The sequence below is a fragment of the Oncorhynchus mykiss genome, chromosome 11, assembly GCF_057628025.1.
Source record: "Oncorhynchus mykiss isolate SJ-2025 chromosome 11, ASM5762802v1, whole genome shotgun sequence".
Classification (NCBI taxonomy): domain Eukaryota; kingdom Metazoa; phylum Chordata; class Actinopteri; order Salmoniformes; family Salmonidae; genus Oncorhynchus; species Oncorhynchus mykiss.
Genome location: NC_143032.1, coordinates 23421667 through 23440544, shown reverse-complemented (window position 1 = coordinate 23440544; position 18878 = coordinate 23421667). Strand labels below are relative to the sequence as shown.

The 18878-nt window shown below is 41.0% G+C and overlaps 1 protein-coding gene across 1 annotated transcript in view; it reads left to right on the top strand.

Annotated features, from left to right (window-relative positions):
* LOC110535495 (dihydropyrimidine dehydrogenase [NADP(+)]) overlaps positions 1–18878 on the top strand; it is a 210761-nt gene that overhangs the window by 41890 nt on the left and 149993 nt on the right. The window contains exon 4 of the mRNA XM_036935201.2: positions 13745–13832. Coding sequence (XP_036791096.1) covers positions 13745–13832 — 88 coding nt within the window. The remainder of the gene's footprint in view (positions 1–13744; positions 13833–18878) is intronic.

Here is an 18878-nt window from a genome sequence, read left to right as displayed (position 1 = left end):
GCATGCTCCCTCTGCTGTCTCCTGAAATCCACAATAAGCTCCCTCATTTTGTTGAAATTGAGGGAGAGGTTATTTTCCTGGCACTACTCCAGGGCCCTTACCTCCTCCCTGTAGGCAGTCTCATCAGGCCTTCCACCATTGTGTCGTCTGCAAACGACATGGGTGAATAGGGAGTACAGACGGGGGCTGAGCACGCACCCCTGTAGGGCCCCTGTGTTGAGGATCAGCGTAGTGGATGTTTGTTGCCTACCTTCACCACCTGGGGACGGCCCATCAGGAAGTCTAGGACCCAGTTGCGAAGGGAGAGGTTCAGACCCCCAAACTTAATGATGAGCTTGGAGGGTTTAAAGCTGAGCTGTAGTCACTGAACATAATTCTTATATAGGTATTCTTCTTGTTCAGATGGGATAGGGCAGTGTGCAGTGCAATGTTGATTGCATCATCCGTGGATATATTGGGGCAGTATACAAATTGCAATGGGTTTAGTGTGTTGAGTAAGGTGGAGGTGATATGATCCTCAACTAGCTTCTCAAAGCACTTCGTGATGTCAGATAGTCATTTAGTTTAGTTACCTTCGCAGTTTTGGGTGCAGGAACAATGGTAGACATTTGAAGCAATTGGGGACAGGAGTAGGTATGGTGACAGACATTCCTAACACTGATCTGAATAAAAGGCATGTAAATGTCACATCAATTTCTGATGACTAAATGCACTCTAAAGAGGACGATGGGAAAGTTAACACTAATGTTTAAAATCGGAACACTTTGAAGATATAGGTGTTCTCCTCATTAGAAACTGACTGGAAAAAGCTGACTGTTTTAATTCTGCATTATAAGTGGCAGTGTTTAAGATGGGAGCACTTTTTATGTTTTAAACACAGACATTTAGGTTATAAACGTGTCACATGTTTCATGGTTTTATAGTGCACTGTTCAGCATGCATTAGACTATGAGCTTTCACGCTATGATCAGATGGCAGGAGAGCAGAAAGCAGTGTGTTGGGAGGAGACCATCTCAGTTAATCCCCTTAGCTTCATTAAAACCAGATAGAATAGGATTAGAGAGATGCATGTAAATGAACATAATTCCTGGAGAAATTGAAACAGCTCCGAGATAAATGTATCATCAGGGAGACACAAACATAATCAAAATAGAAATTAATTAATTTCCCTTTATGAAGAATTGCCTGTTTATTAGCCAGAATTACAACTAATCGACAATGTACCAATTGGTTGTACCAATAGTTCAGATTATCGTGTGTGTGTTCTCTCTCTCTCTGTACATCCCTTTTCTTTATTTCTTTCTTACTTTCTTTTTCACTCTCTCTCTCTCCCTCTCTCCCTTTATCTTTCTCTCAAACACACACAAAGCTGAGAAGTCATTTCAGCCAGGCAAAGCTGCCCTCCTATTTTGCATTCAGCTGATTGTGATTCCTCCTCAAAGGACCCCCTACTGAGCGGAGCAGCACAATTTGATGAAATATTCAGGTTTCCTAAAAGCTAATAATGTAGGACATCAAAGATCAATGCGGGAGCCTTCATCTGCTACTGATCAGAGGGATGTAAGGCTGTCTGTGCGGTGGTGTCCTGGTCCTTAGGACTATGTGTGGTGTCTCTGTGCGCGCGTGTGAGGTAGACCGACTTCTGACATGTGCCTTCATTAGGCCTAGCTGAGAGAGGAGAGAAGGCCCCTTGCTCCCCTAACAAACAGGAATGCTATGAATACAACTACACAGGGACATGGCTTGCATATTAAATAAATAGGCCAACTTCTATTGTCACATTAAGTGTATACCAGAATCTCCACTTGTAGCAATATATACAGGGTAGTAATGCAGTAACTGCATAATAAGGTTGTACAAGCACAATAAGGACATGTAGCTGCGTAATAAGGTTGTACAAACACAATAAGAACATGTAGCTGCATAATAAGGTTGAACAAGCACAATAAGAACATGTAGCTGCATAATAAGGTTGTACAAGCACAATAAGAACATGTAGCTGCATAATAAGGTTGTACAAGCACAATAAGAACATGTAGCTGCATAATAAGGTTGTACAAGCACAATAAGAACATGTAGCTGCATAATAAGGTTGTACAAGCACAATAAGAACATGTAGCTGCATAATAAGGTTGTACAAACACAATAAGAACATGTAGCTGTGTAATAAGGTTGTACAAGCACAATAAGAACATGTAGCTGCATAATAAGGTTGTACAAACACAATAAGAACATGTAGCTGCGTAATAAGGTTGTACAAGCACAATAAGAACATGTAGCTGCATAATAAGGTTGTACAAACACAATAAGAACATGTAGCTGCATAATAAGGTTGTACAAACACAATAAGAACATGTAGCTGCATAATAAGGTTGTACAAACACAATAAGAACATGTAGCTGCGTAATAAGGTTGTACAAACACAATAAGAACATGTAGCTGCGTAATAAGGTTGTACAAACACAATAAGAACATGGCTAATTGCCAGTCACAGCATAGGCATATTCCATGGTTACTGCTCAGCTCACCTCTTGCTATAAATGTAATCAAATCTTATTGGTCACATACATGTGTTTAGCAGATGTAATTGCGGGTGTAGCGAAATGCTTGTGTTTCTAGCTCCAACAGTTCAGTAATATCTAACATGTGATATCTAACAATTTCACAACAATACACACAAATCTAACAAATCTCAGTAAAGGAATGGGATTAAGAATATATAAATATTTGGATGAGCAATATAATGGCACAACACAGTACATTTATTTCCTTTACAGTCGTGTCATATACTCCTATTCAGGTTATTACCGCTTGAACAACCTGGAACAAATACAATTGAGAAAGAATATAACCTCCTACATTTTGCCATTATTGACTTATATATCTGCTGTTGGTCAGTTGTACACTACAAATACATTCCATGATACTTATATTCGTTTTTGAATTTGACAATGGTACTGTGAACCGTTTGCTTAAGCAACTGTCCTTGTACTCAGATTCTGGTCTCTCAATGTCAATGAACAATATAGAGACTGCAGTGTAGTGTACAACCAACCAACAGCAGATATATAAGTCAATAATGGCAAAAATGTAGGAGGTTATATTCTTTCTCAATTGTATTTGTTCCTGGTTGTTCCATCGGTAATAGCCTGAATACGAGTATATGACACGACTTTAATTGCTTGAGTTAACAAGGTTAGCTCCACTCCACCACCTTTAAGGTGAAGCAAATCAGAGCTGGTATATTCACCGCCTATCCCCGTAAACCTTTCACCCAAAGGCTAGTGCTAGAGTATACATCTAGGCAATAACAGAAATATTGGAGTGGATATAAATTGTAAATCCTTAAATTATGTTTTTTCAGTGTGCTGAGTGACTTCATAGGGGTCGGGAGACCCCGCTCTTCAAAGAGCATATTTCCCCCAAAATGTCAGAGAGAATGAGGGAAGTGTAGGACTAATGGATTACGATACAATACATCCCAGCTTGTGAGAGAAGATAGATATCTCATCACCTGTATCGCTGCCTGCCGGTGATAACAGAAAGAGCGATGTTCAAGCTACATATTGTGTGGGCGGCAGATATTCTAGCGGTTAGGAGCGTTGGGCCAGTAACCAAAAGGTTGCTGGTTCAAACCCCCCGAGCCGATTAGTTGAAAAATCTGTCTGCTAAATTAATAAAATGTTAAATGTGTGAGGGATATAAATCTGTCTGCTAAATTAATAAAATGTTAAATGTGTGAGGGATATACAGCCAAGCAGTTCTACAATGTTGATTCTTACTGAACTATACCTCATTGATTTGTAGAGGGTCCGCAATCCAAAAATATATATTTTTTTAATGCCATTTAGTATTTATTAATTTATAGACAACACGTGCAAAAACAAAAATGTCAGCTTTTAGGCCACTGTCAGTGTGAATTTTAAGTGTGTATAATAAAACACATATAGTCCTCCAGTCGTTAATGGTGACACAGTGGCACACATGCAGTAGTGTATTTAACTAGTAGTCCCTATGCCTTTAAAGGTTAAAGGTTGATTCTCTCTAGTCTATGCCCACACTGAACAGAACACGGGCTCTTTTTCACTGTTTACTGGGGTTGTTCCGCATTCCACAAGAGAGTCCACCTGTTAGCTGTGTTCATAGTGCCTTTCATTCATTCCATTCTAACCCCTTACTGGTAACCCTAGTAGCACACAGGAGTCCGGGCAAGGTAAACCACCTCCACATCCTCCCTCAAGCTCCCGTGTCCCCTGGGATAGTGGGGTAGAACGGAGGGAAGAGGGACAGCGGGTTTGTGTGGGTGTGCCTTTACTGAAAAAACACATGAATTTCATGTGATAACATGTTTATTTATTTATTTATTTATTTCACCTTTATTTAACCAGGTAGGCAAGTTGAGAACAAGTTCTCATTTACTATTGCGATCTGGCCAAGATAAAGCAAAGCAGTTCGACACATACAACGACACAGAGTTACACATGGAGTAAAACAAACATACAGTCAATAATACAGTATAAACAAGTCTATATACGATGTGAGCAAATGAGGTGAGATAAGGGAGGTAAAGGCAAAAAGGCCATGGTGGCAAAGTAAATACAATATAGCAAGTAAAACACTGGAATGGTAGATTTGCAATGGGAGAATGTGCAAAGTAGAAATAAAAATAATGGGGTGCAAAGGAGCAAAATAAATTAATTAATTAAATACAGTAGGGAAAGAGGTAGTTGTTTGGGCTAAATTATAGGTGGGCTATGTACAGGTGCAGTAATCTGTGAGCTGCTCTGACAGTTGGTGCTTAAAGCTAGTGAGGGAGATAAGTGTTTCCAGTTTCAGAGATTGTGATCGCATGTAAAAGCAACATGTGATAACATGAAACTACACATGTGGAAACATGATCTCGTGTGAAATAAACTCAGCAAAAAAAAAGAAACAGACCTTTTTCAGGACCCTATCTTTCTAAGATAATTCGTAAACATCCAAATAACTTCACAGATCTTCATCGTAAAGGGTTTAAACACTGTTTCCCATGCTTGTTCAATGAACCATAAACAATGAATGAACATGCACCTGTGGAACGGTCGTTAAGACACTAACAGCTTACAGACGGTAGGCAATTAAGGTCACAGTTATGAAAACTTAGAACACTAAAGAGGCCTTTCTACTGACTCTGAAAAACACCAAAAGAAAGATGCCCAGGGTCCCTGCTCATCTGTGTGAACGTGCCATAGGCATGCTGCAAGGAGGCATGAGGACTGCAGATGTGGCATTAACGGCAGTCACTGCGACTCATCGAAGCATATCACAGCATACCGCAGGCTATGCTGCAGTATGATGCAACTTTTAAATGAGGAACCACTATGTGTGTGTGGGTGTGTGTGGCACAGGGTCTCGTAAGGTCAATGTGAAGGTCAGAGTATGCCTCCACATACACTTGAATTGCAGAGATGCTGTATATTCACATGATACACTCCCACACACACACACACACTTTCTCTGATCAGTGTAAAGGGAAAAACTGTCGGTCATGGGAGGAGGAGAGGGCAATATCATGCGGTGTCCCTACGCTGAAGGATGGCTGTCGTTGCCTTAAATGAAAGAGTGTGACTCTGAATCTGTGTATGTACTGCCGCCCATCGCTCATCTCCTTCCCTTTGATTTGCTCTTATTGTACTCCTTTCCTCTGCCTCTGCCTGCTAGCGTACGGCTGTACTGGGCTATGAGTGATGAACTAGCCAGTGAGCACTATGCTGTGGATGCAGCCCGGGCCTTGTTGAATAGCTATATGAATTTCAATTGCAGTTCAAGAAAACACAGAGACCTTGGGTGTACTTTGAACGACCCTTGTCAATGCACCATCGTCGGGAGATGATGGGTATTTCTTTACTTGATTTCTTTCATTGTTGGAAACCTGGAAATCAAGGATGAAACATTGGAGAAATTGAGAAATGTCCCTATTCAGGCTTCTCATTTTCAAACAATGACCGAATAGAATGACATTTGTATCATTTAAGAATAGGGCATATATATATATATATATTTTTTTTTCCTCTTACGATATTGAGACCATATTTGTTTTTGCTGCCATTTTTCAATTGATTAAATTCCTGTATCCATCCCCGTGGGGCATATTTGGATGGTATTTGAAAGGCCTTCTCAGCCGTGTGGTCATAACCATTATCTTGTCAAACGACTCTCTAAGATGAAAATCGTTGTCTTGTCTTTAGCTCTGTATTTCATTAAAACCCACTGTCTTTATATTTAGAAGTTTCTTTTTCCATCTGGGTGTTATTGCCTCACTCCCATTTCACCCTCTGGTATGTGGGCACTTAGGAAACTTAAAACAAAACATTTGCACACACTTCATGCCACACTCCCTCTGCAATCATTCTTAGGTCTGTAATGACATTCTTGCAAAGTGTGGGAGCTAGAAAAATATCCTAATCTTAAAGTTAAGCAACGTAAAAAGTGAACTGTTAGAGAGTATGGGTCTAAATATATATATATATATTTTGAAAATGTACAATTTTCTTTATGCTGTGCTCCACTGCCATGCCATGGTTCTGTCCTACGCACAGGGCACTATCACCACTAAGGAATCACAATCATCCACAGGAGGCTGCTGAGGGGAGGACGGCTCATAATAATGTCTGGAACGATGCAAATGGAATGGCGTCAAACACCTGGAAACTATGTACAATGTATTTGATATCATTCCACTGATTCCGCTCCAGCCATTATCAGAAGCTCGTCCTCCCCAATAATGTGCCACCAACCTCCTGTGCTATAATCACTAAGGAATTATCATGGCCCACACACATCCACACAGTTGTGAAGAGGGCACATCTGCACCTCTTCCCCATCAGGAGGCTGAAAAGATTTGGCATGGGCCCTCAGATCCTCAAAATGTTCTACATTGTTCTATTGACTGGCTGCATCATCACTTGGTACAGCAACTGCAAGGCATCCGACCACAAGGCGCTACAGAGGGGGGTGAGTACGGCCCAGTACATCACTAGGGCCGAGCTCCCTGCCATGCAGGACCACTACGCCAGACGGGGTTAGAGGAAGGCCCAAAAACTTGTCAAAGACTCCAGCCACCCAAGCAATATCAGTGCACCAAGTCTGGAACCAACAGGACCCTCAACAGCTTCTATCCCCAAGCCATAAAGCTGTGAAACAAGACTGCTAAATAGCTAATTAAATGGCTAAACGGACTACCTGCATTTACCTATTTTTGCACTAACTCTCTTGCACTGACTTTATGCACACACACTGGACCAATGTTCCCTCAATTTTTTGGGGGGCACTGAGCAAATCTGGGGTCTTTTGAGTGGAAGTTTTGTGAGAATTTTGTACGACTGGCGCATGTTTACAATGAACACTGAGGCTGTGCCCTTACAGTTTTAGACAGTAGCCAATAGGCTATTGTGGCTATTTGATCATAATGTAGGCCTACCAACAAAACCAATAGAGCGAATCCCAGAACATTTTCACATGGAAATAGCTTTTGATTTCTATAGTATAGCCTACAGTAGCCCATATGTGGTGTTCAATGCAGGACTATTGCATGAAACTTTGAAAAACGTTTTTACATTATGAAGGGTTTGACATGAATTTGTGATTTTTTTTAAACTTGGTCTGTAACACCGTGGGTAAAATAGGTGACTGTACATTGCATTGTGTTGTATGATGCAATAAATCACGTTACAAAATAAAAAAATATTATTACCATACAGATAATTAGACAATGTAGGCTAATCCTCTGCCTATTGGTTTATTTGCATATTCAAGCCGGTCTCAAAATACAACACTGGCCCTTTAATTAAGACCAAAGCTTTTTACCTGACTGGCTTTTCAGACATCTTGAAATATAGCCTACAGGTGTTGTGCTCTTGTAGGAAGCAGAAACTCCACATTGCTGACCTATACTTATCTATAAATGGGCTAATAACTCGCTAACTAGCAAAGAATATCAACACATGTGCACATGCTCGGCTCTGATCTGATCTGGAAAAAAACTCGTTCACTCGCGGGTTATTGAAATACCGCTCGTGGGCTACCCCTGTCAAATATTGCGCTGTGGCTCTGGCTTTGCCTACAATAAAATCACAGACTCAATCTTGTAAAGTTAGATTTGTTTTGGTTTGTTGCATTGAACATTGGTTATTTAATGTTGATTCGATCACAGAAAAAACGTTGAATAATATAGTGCAAACTAATTGGGTGAACTCAGTGAAGTTCAATCTCTTGCGTTTCTGTGCAGTCCTGGAGTAGGTGCGCGGCTGTGCACGCGCGCAGTTTAGAGGGAGCATTGCGCTGGACTCTACCCACACACTCTCACTTACTTACACTGACATCCCAACACACACATACACACCCACTAAATACGCCCACACACATCACAGGCACACATGCATACTGATTACAAACACACACACATTCACACTCACCACATACACTGCTGCTACTGCCTATCTATCCTGTTGCCTAGTCCCATTACCCCTACCTATACAGTATGTACATAGCTACCTCAATTACCTCCATGCTACTGTTACTTGTTATTCATTTTTCACTGCGTATTTATTCCTCATGTCACTTCCTCATGTTCCTCATGTCACATTTAATTGTACTTATTATTTTTTTATCTTAAACTCTGCATTGTTGGAAAGGACCTGTAAGTAAGCATTTCACTGTTTGTCTACACATGTTGTTTTACAAAGCATATGACAAATACAATTGAATTCCTACTGTCTCTCTCTGCCTGTGATCTGACCTAGGGTCCGGCGTTAGTAGACTGCCCACTGTGTTCAGTGGCTGTAGCTCTCATAACGCTGATCAGGTGTCAGGGCTATTGGACTAATTGTGGGATATTTACTGACCACATAGTCTGTGTGGTGTGGAGCTCACATCATCAAATCACTTACTGCTCTCTGCTGTCCTCTGCAGTTGGCAACTATTATCATCATTGGAGTCTAAATTATATTAAGAGTCTTTTCCTTCACAAAGAAATATGTGTCGAAGATAGTGTGTTGGTGAGAGAAGCAAGATTTTAATTATTTGATTTTGTTGAATGGTGACTTGCTTGATGATTGTGTGACTTGGTTGTTTTAGTGTTTTCTGTTTTATTCTCACAAACACAAAGCATTACTGGGGCGGCAGGTAGCCTAGTGGTTAGAGTGTTGGGCCAGTAACCGAAAGGTTGCTAGATCAAATCCCTGAGCTGTCAAGGTAAAAATCTGTCGTTCTGCCCCTGAACAAGGCAGTTTCTATCTAGGCTGACATTGTTCTTAACTGTCTTTCTTGCCTAGTTAAAAAAAATCCCAAAATTATTATTGTTTAATTTGGATAATGAATGAACTTTTTAAATTGTTTATTTTAATTGTTGATTTGAATATTAAGTATATTTCTCTCATTCCCCCACCACCACTCCCCCGCCCCCGATAAAAAGCTAGACATTTAATTGCATGAACACTTTGACAGTTAAAGCAATTAAGGTGACAGGTGAGTGTGTTAAAAGCAGGATGTTCATTATAACCCCATACCTGTCTGTCCTGACAGCTCCTTAAATGCCTGCTGCTCCCACCCCTACCACGGCTCCACCGTGGCTCCTTTCATTTCATTTAACTCCCAGTTTCCACCATTTAGGGGGGAAAATGTGTCAATGGAACCCACGTCGGTTTGCCATTCTGTGTCAGGAAGTGCAAACAATGCCCTAAGCTTCACAGTTCTTTGCATTCAGGTCAGCGGAATATGACTGCTGTGTCTTTCACTGAACGATTAATGGGGTTGAATTGTAGATATCCCGGTGAATTACATTACCTTGAAAACACAAGGTTTTCTACGTGATCTGTTTGCGCAAGATTCTGTTGTTTATCTTGATTGGGCGATGTTTGTAGATTTGGGTGAACGTCAGTTTAACAATTTAATGATAGTTATTGCTGACTAATAATAGGAAGGGCAAATGTAAATATTTGTTTTAACATGATGGCATAATTCTCCTTCTCACTCCCTCTCTTCTCTCTCTCCATACACCACATTTCCTGCCACTCTTGATGGAGGTGACATAACAGAAGTGGGGGGTGAAGAGCAGGCCTACATTCCTCCCTCCCTCCCTGTGTTATGCATTGTGGGGGTATTGTGTACAGCTGTTGTATATCCCCTGGCTGATCTGAGGCAGACCTCAGCAGGACAGCATTGACAGCTGTGACGGCTCGGCTGGTAACCGTTGGTACCCTGTGTGCGTGGCATAACCTTGCCTCACCTGGGTCTGGTTCTGATATGTACTGAGAGAGCAACAGACAGAGAGAGAGAGAGACAGACAGAGAATATGGGCTGCAGGTCTAGTTTCATTGTGTCCGGATCCAGTCATAACTACAGCAGCTAATAACAATAATTATGTACACAGCATATGTTAATATCTACTATACTAATGTTATACTGTACTGATACTTGTACTGAACTGTAAAAGAAGGCAGCGTTACTATAACTGCTGTCCCTGGTGCTGATAGTGTGGCCTTGAATATGATTATGAGCCTCCGATTATCTTGTGACTTTTCAAATGGTTTTATCGAATACTTTAAACCATGGTTTTCTAAGGCTATAGGCAGTGCCTACAGTCAGTTGCAATATGTCAGATTTCACATAATATTACCAGGAGCTGCAGTTCGGTTCTGTGTAGTTTGTCAAAGGCTTCTATTGTCCACCTAATTGTCAGTTGACATTTCTCTTCCTGATTGTTATAGACATCAAATCAGTGGCGTGATAAGACTGGAAGGTATTATTTTCCGTATTACCACCTCATCATGAATATGAATGCAAACGACTAATTTCACAAAGATAACGGTGAACAGCTCTGTGTGTAGTGACAAAATAATTCTTTGAGGGAAAAGCAATCATTTAAATTGCAAACCCCTTAGAGGTGTGTGGAGCTTTATTGAATTGCACATTTCTGTTGCTAGCTAATAATAATAGAAACAATGAATTAGGAGATTAGGTACCTGGCGCATATTGACGATTCATAACGTGCAGGAATCCACTCATCATACAGAGCATTCAAAGCACTGATTTATTAGGAGAAGAACAAGAAAAGAAACAACACAAAGCTAATCAGGCCACGTTTTAAGAGGGAGAGATGGGTCTATGTTGTGGTGACTGTGTTCTAGAGAGTGTAACGCAGGTGCTGCCTGCTGTACCTCCTAGATAGAGGAGAGAGAAAAAGTCCTCCTTAGAGAAGCTGTGTGGTGTGTAGCTCTGTGTGCCCCAGTGTATTGCTGTGACCTAGAGCGATTCTTGAACAAATAAGATTGCCTTTGTGTGTGCATTATTTTCTGTTGACATTTGCTAAGCGCTAGCCAGGGCTGCTGCTGGCCGGGGGAGATAGATAGAGGAGGGTCTATAATGTGTCTGTATCGGCCCAGGCTCTTTTAATGTTACCTTGAGAAGAGAGGATAAGAGGAGGTGTGTGTATGTGTATGTATAATATATATATATATATATATATATATATATATATAGAGAGAGAGAGAATATATATATATAGATAGAGTGTTACTTGGACTTTTTCTTGTCTTTTTTTTCACACCAACAATAATCTTTCAGAGTGTACTGAAGGTGCCCTCCCTCCCACAGATTTTCATTTATGTATCTGTTAGATCTCATCTTTATTAATGCCTCGATGCAATTTCACCTGGAGTGAAAACACAAAAGCTATAATGTATTTTTTTTACAGGAAATGTATGCTATATTAATATTTGAGAGGGTTGCACATTCAAATAGGTCAGAAATGTGAGTATTATGTATTCTGCATTGTTTTGACGTGTGTATGTTTGTCGATGCCAAACCCACCCCTGGTGTGTGTGACCAAAGATGTATATTTTCATGTTATCTGGCCTGGAGTTTGATAAACACCATTGGCACTTGTTTTGGAACTGGTGCTATGAAAATAGAGCTCTTTGGCCACGCAGACCAGGGGTGGGTTTGGCGTTGAAAAACAGAAGCATATTCATAAAAGTACCTCATACCTAATTATAGTGGTGGATCTTTGATGTTACGGGGCTATTTTGCTTTCACTGGTCCTGGGGCCCTTGTCAAGGTCAATGGCATCATGAACATTACTAAGTACCAGGACATTTTCTCCAAAAACCTGGTTACGTCTGCCAGGAGAATGGCACTTGGCTGCAAGTGGCTCTTCCAGCAAGACAATAACCCCAAGATCCACAAATAAATTGTTAATTGTCCACAAAATCTACATCCGGACTTGAACCCCATTGAAAACATGGTTTGAATTGAATCTGTATGGAGGAATGGTCAAAGATCCCTCACAATGTGTTCTTCAATCTCCTAAAATACAGAAAAATGCTCCTTTTCGTTATCCTCGCAAGGGTAAGGTTCTTGAGTATTGAAAACAGGGGTGGCAATCATTTTTACCCCTATCTTTTCTTATTTAACTTTTTAACTTGTCAAACACAATCTCTTTCTCTGAGTAATTGTATTGGTATAAATTAACACAATTCACACAAAAAAAATGCATACAATACAGCTCAGTATTTGTATTATTTATTTTACACAGTCTTTTTTGCTCATCTTTATCAAGGGTGACAATAATTATGGACCCCACTGTATATATTTTTGTGTGGATGCGTGCCTCTGTGTGTCTCTCCGAGATCCCTCAGTAGCCTGTCCTCCAGTGTTAATCATTGACCTTCAGATTACAACATGATTCAAGCTCATTTCTCTAGAGTCTTTCAGCTCTTTGCATTTTGTGTATGTATGTCCTTCCCTCTGCCCCATTCGGCCCCATTCATTGTGCTTCGTCTCCAGTTATTCTTTGGGCTGAGATACACTGCCGCAATATCCATTATGCTATGGGCTAAAGCATAATTTATTGTCAAATGAAAAAATGGGTCAACAGTGATGTCAGTTGATGATCAACCACCCAGGTTTAATAAAACATCTTGCTGTGCTGCGTCTGTGTGAGTGTATGTGTGCACGTTGCGAGTGTGCATGCACTGCGTGTGTGTGTGTGATTTCAGGGCCGTGGCGGCCGTCTACCTGGCTACAGCCCCTCTATAATTGCCCTGCTGTCAGGGTGATAAGTGGTATTAATGGCGGACTGGTGCACTCTGCTCTGCACTGAGCTCAGGGAATTGCAAGTTGGGATTATTATAGGTGTCTAGCTGGAGTGGAGAGGGGGGTTCTCTCTCTTCTCTCTCCTCTCTCTCTCTTCTTCATCTCACTCTTTTTTTCTCTTTTCTGACTTTCAAATGTTTTTTTTTTCTCATTCTTCTTTCTCTTTTTTCTTCCTATTTTTTATTTTATATCTTTCTCTAACTCTTATTATTATTATTATATTCTTTCTCTTTTTCTCTTTCTTTCTCTTTCTCTCTCTCTTTCTCTATTTTTCTCTTTCTCTCTCTTCTCTCTTTCTTTCTTTCTTTCTCTCTCTTTCTCTCTTTCTTTCTCTCTCTCTCTCTTTCTCTTTCTTTCTTTCTCTCTCTTTCTCTCTCACTTTTTCTCTCTCTTTCTTTCTCTTTCTTTCTCTCTTTCTCTCTTTCTTTCTCTCTTTCTTTCTTTCTCTCTCTCTTTTTCTCTCTCTCTTTTTCTCTCTCTTTTTCTCTCTCCGTCTTTCTTTCTTTCTGCCTAATCATCTTGAGAAAAAAAATGGAAGACTCCCTTCATTCTTTCATTACTCACACATTTAACAGCTCACTAACATCAACTTTTTTCTCATCCTGTTTTGTAGGTGCCTGAAATGTGCAGATGCCCCATGTCAGAAAAGTTGCCCTACCAACCTGGACATCAAGTCATTCATTACCAGTATTGCCAACAGGGTAAACGTTCACTTCCTTTCTATTCTAAATGACACAAATTATTAATATGAAAGCTTTGATATGCCAAATTGTTAATCAATTTATTAGTGTCTTATCATTACTATTTTTACTAAAACATCTGTAATATCACTTAGAAAATCGAAATATAATACAAAAAGACTGTGATTGGTGTAGACATGGGCTTGGTATTTGATTGGTTGAGATATGGGCTTGGGATAATTACATCCCCCAGCCCAGTAACAGCCAGCTGTATTCAGAGAGAGAGAGAGAGAGAGAGCCCCAGACCTGAGCTCTGAGCTCAGAGAGGAACAGCTCTAATTGATATCTTCTGCCAGGGTAAAAGCAGTACATGGTATAAATATAGCCCTATATGTTGCCTCCATCCATATGATCAAGGCCAGACACACAGCCTCACACTGGCATGCCGAATTGCTATTTAATGATGCTCTGTAAACAAACCTGCATCATATATGCTGTGTCTGATAAGAATAGTTGTTTACAGTGAAGTTATAGGACGTTGTGAATGGGAGAAACCTTATAAAACAGATCAAATCAGTCATTTCAGTGTCCTTGTAGATGAAAGTGGTGAAATAAACGGTTAGGCTATCTCAGTGTTGTTATAGAGGGAAACAAATATGAAAGGGTTTTTAATCTAGGAGGACTCCTGTCATTTCATTATCTAATGTATGCCTTAGACAAGCTAATATTATATGTGTGGGCAACATTATTTGCATGGCATAATAGGTACATACTACTATTTTTACATTTCTGTTATTGTTTCTTGTTGGAAAACCCAAACGACCGGAGGGATTTGAACCAATATTGTCTCTCCTTGCCTATAGCTACTTTTACTTCTATGACTGTTAATTTTTGATGGTAGGGAACCTTATATGGATATTGAGGCTTTTACATTTCACTTAAGCAGGGAACTCTTTATCATTCAGTTATGGAATAATTTGATTGATATAATATTTGACAAATAAAGGTGATTATTAGGTTTACACAGAGCAGGAAGCTTAAATCTTGAATATTTACTGCAATACAACAGTGTCCTTGATTTTGATTGGCTCCACATTTCCCTAATAAAATAACTTTATAATGGAGTTATGCTCTCTTTAATTACATTTATTGTAGGGTTTCCTATATTATCCTTGCCAGTGAAAATTAAATAAATTATATAGTGTTATAGAACTGTTATGAGTTATATCAAGTCTGTTGCCATTTTAAATGAGAATTATTCTTAAACTTCTGTTATTTAGTTTTTAAATACTATTATTCTTCAGTTTCTATATAAACTACAATATACAGTACCAGTCAAATGTTTGAACACACCTACTCATTTAAGGGTTTTTATTTTATTTTTACAATTACTATTTTCTACAATGTAGAATAATAGTGAAGACATCAACTATTAAACTACACATATGTAGTAACCAAAAAAGTGTTAAACAAGTCAAAATATATTTTAGATTTTAGATTCTTCAAAGTAGCCTTTTGCCTTGATGACAGCTTTGCACACTCTTGGCATTCTCTCAACCAGCTTCACCTGGAATGCTTTTTAAACAGTTTTGAAGTAGTTCCCCCATATGCTGAGCACCTGTTGCCTGCTTTTCCATCACTCTACAGTCCAACTCATCCCAAACCATCTCAATTGGGTTGAGGTCAGGTGACTGTAGTGGCCAGGTAATCTGACACAGCACTCCACCACTCTCCTTCTTGGTCAAATAGCCATAATACAGCCTGGAGGTGTGTTGGGTCATTGTCTTGAAAAGCAAATGATAGTCCCACTAAGCGCAAACCAGATGGGATGGTGTGTCGCTGCAGAATGCTGTGGTAGCGTTGCTGGTTACGTGTCTACTTACCACCACAAACCGATGCTGGCGTTATGATTGCACTCAACGAGCTGTATAAGGCCATAAGCAAACAAGAAAATGCTCATCTAGAAGCGGCGCTCCTAGTGGCCGGGGACTTTAATGCACGCAAACTTAAATCCGGTTTACCTCATTAAAACTCTAGACCACCTTTACTCCACACACAGAGACGCTCCCGTGTGGTGCAGCAGTCTAAGGCACTGCATCTCAGTGCAAGAGGCATCACTACAGTCCCTGGTTCGAATTCAGGCTGAATCACATCTGGCCATGATTGGGAGTCCCATAGGACGGTGCACAATTGGCCCAGCATCGTCCGGGTTTGGCTTGGGTAGGCCGTCATTGTAAATAAGAATTAGTTATTACTGATTTGTCTAGTTAAATAAAGGTTAAAATGAAAATACAAAGCTCTCCCTAACCCTCCATTTGACAAAACTGACCATAATTCTATCCTCCTGATTCCTGCCTACAAGCATAAACTAAAGCAGAAATTACCAGTGACTCGCTCAATACGGAAGTGGTCAGATGACGCGGACGCTTCGCTACAGGACTGTTTTGCTTGCGCAGACCAGAATAATAGTTCCGGGATTCATCCAATAACTTTGAGGAGTATACCACCTCAGTCACCGTCTTTATCAATGAGTGCATCGACGATGTCATCTCCACAGTGACCGTACATACATATCCCAACCAAAAGCCATGGATTACAGGCAACATCTGCACCGAGCTAAAGGCTAGAGCTGCCGCTTTCAAGGAGCGGGACACTAATCCGGACGCTTATACAAACCATCAAACAAACAAAGCGTCAATACAGGACTAAGATTGAATCGTACTACACTGGCTCTGATGCTCGTCGGATGTGGCAGGGCTTGCAAACTATTACGGACTAGAAAGGGAAACCCAGCCGCGAGCTGCCCAGTGACGCGAGCCTACCAGACTACCTAAATGCATTTTATGCTCCTTTAAACAGGTCAACATTCACAAAGCCGAGGGGCCAGACGGATTACCAGGACGTGTACTCAAAGCATACGCGGACCAACTGGCAAGTGTCTTCACTGACATTTACAACCTCTCCCTGACCGAGTCTGTAATACCTACATGTTTCAAGCAGACCACCATAGTCCCTGTGCCCAAGGAAGTGAAGGTAACCTGCCTAAGTGCTTTGAAAGGCTGGTAATGGCTCACATCAACACCATCATCCTGGAAAACCTAGACCCACTCCAATTTGCATACCACCCCAACAGATCCACAGATGATGCAATCTCAATCGCACTCCACACTACCCTTTCCCACCTAGACAAAAGGAACACCTATGTGGGAATTATGTTAATTGACTACAGCTCAGTGTTCAATACCATAGTGCCCACAAAGCTCATCACTAAGGTAAGGACCCTGGGACTAAACACCTCCCTCTGCAACTGGGTCCTTGACTACTTGACGGGCTGCCCCATAGGTGGTAAGGGTAGGCAACAACACATCTGCCAAGCTGATCCTCAACACGGGGGCCCCTCAGGGTGCGTGCTTAGTCCCCTCCTGTACTCCCTGTTCACCCACGACTGCATGGCCAAGCACAACTCCAACACCATCATTAAGTTTGCTGACAGCATATCGGGAGGAGGTCAGAGACCTGGCAGTGTGGCGCAAGGACAACAACCTCTCTCTCAACGTGAGCAAGACAAAGGAGTTGATCATGGACTATAGGAAAATGAGGGATGAACAGGTCCCCATTCACATCCTCAGGGCTGTAGTGGTGCAGGTCGAGAGTTTCAAGCTCCTTTGTGTCCACATCACCAACAAACTATCATGGTCCAAACATACAAAGACAGTCGTGAAGAGGGCACGTCAACACCTTTTCCCCCTCATGAGACTTAAAGATTTGGAATGGGTCCCCAGATCCTCAAAAAAGTTCTACAGCTGCACCATCGAGAGCATCTTGACTGGTTGCATCACCGCCTGGTATGGCAAGTGCTCGGCATCTGACCGTAAGGTGCTCCATATGGCAGTGCGTACGGCCCAGTACTTCACTGGGCCCAAGCTCCCTGCCATCCAGGACCTACAGTTGAAGTTGGAAGTTTACATACACTTACGTTGAAGTCATTAAAGTGGTTTTTCAACCACTCCACAAACTTCTTGTTAACAAACTATAATTTTGGCAAGTCTGTTAGGACATCTACGTTGTGCGTGACACAAGTAATTTTTCCAACAATTGTTTACAGACAGATTATTTCACTTCATTATTCACTGTATCACAATTCCAGTGGGTCAGAAGTTTACATACACTAAGTTGACTGTGCCTTTAAACAGCTTGGAAAATTACAGAAAATTATGTCATGGCTTTAGAAGCTTCTGATAGGCGAATTGACATCATTTGAGTCAATTGGAGGTGTACCTGTGGTTGTATTTCAAGGCCTACCTTCAAACTCAGTGCCTCTTTGCTTGACATCATGGGAAAATCTAAAGAAACCAGCCAAGACCTCAGGGAAAAAAATTCTAAACGCCTGAAGGTACCACGTTCATCTGTACAAACAATAGTACGCAAGTATAAACATCATGGTACCACGCAGCCATCATACCGCTCAGGAAGGAGACACATTCTGTCTCCTAGAGATGAACGTACTTTAGTGTGAAAAGTGCGAATCAATCCCAGAACAACAGCAAAGGACCTTGTGATGATGCTGGATGAAACAGGTACAAAAGTATCTATATCCACAGTAAAACGAGTCCTATATCGACATAACCTGAAAGGCCGCTCAGCAAGGAAGAAGCCACATCTCCAAAACTGCCATAAAAAAAGCCAAACTTCGGTTTGCAACTGCACATGGGGACAGAGATTTGTACTTTTTGGCTCTCTTCGATGTCGGCTCTTCCTATCATTGTGAAGGTGTATGTAAACTTCCGACTTATGTCCCCCAAGTCATAGTCTGTTCTCTCTGCTACCGCACGGATGGTTCAAAAGCCTCCTTAACAGCTTCTACCCCCAAGCCATAAGACTGCTGAACAATTAATCATCATTGACACCCCCCACGCTTTGTTTTTACACTGCTGCTACTCGCTGTTTATTCTCTATGCATAGTCACTTTACCCCTACCTACATGTACAAATGACCTTGACTAACCTTCACATTGACTCGGTACCAGTACCCACTGTATTCTTATGTCATTTTCTTGTAACTTTTTTA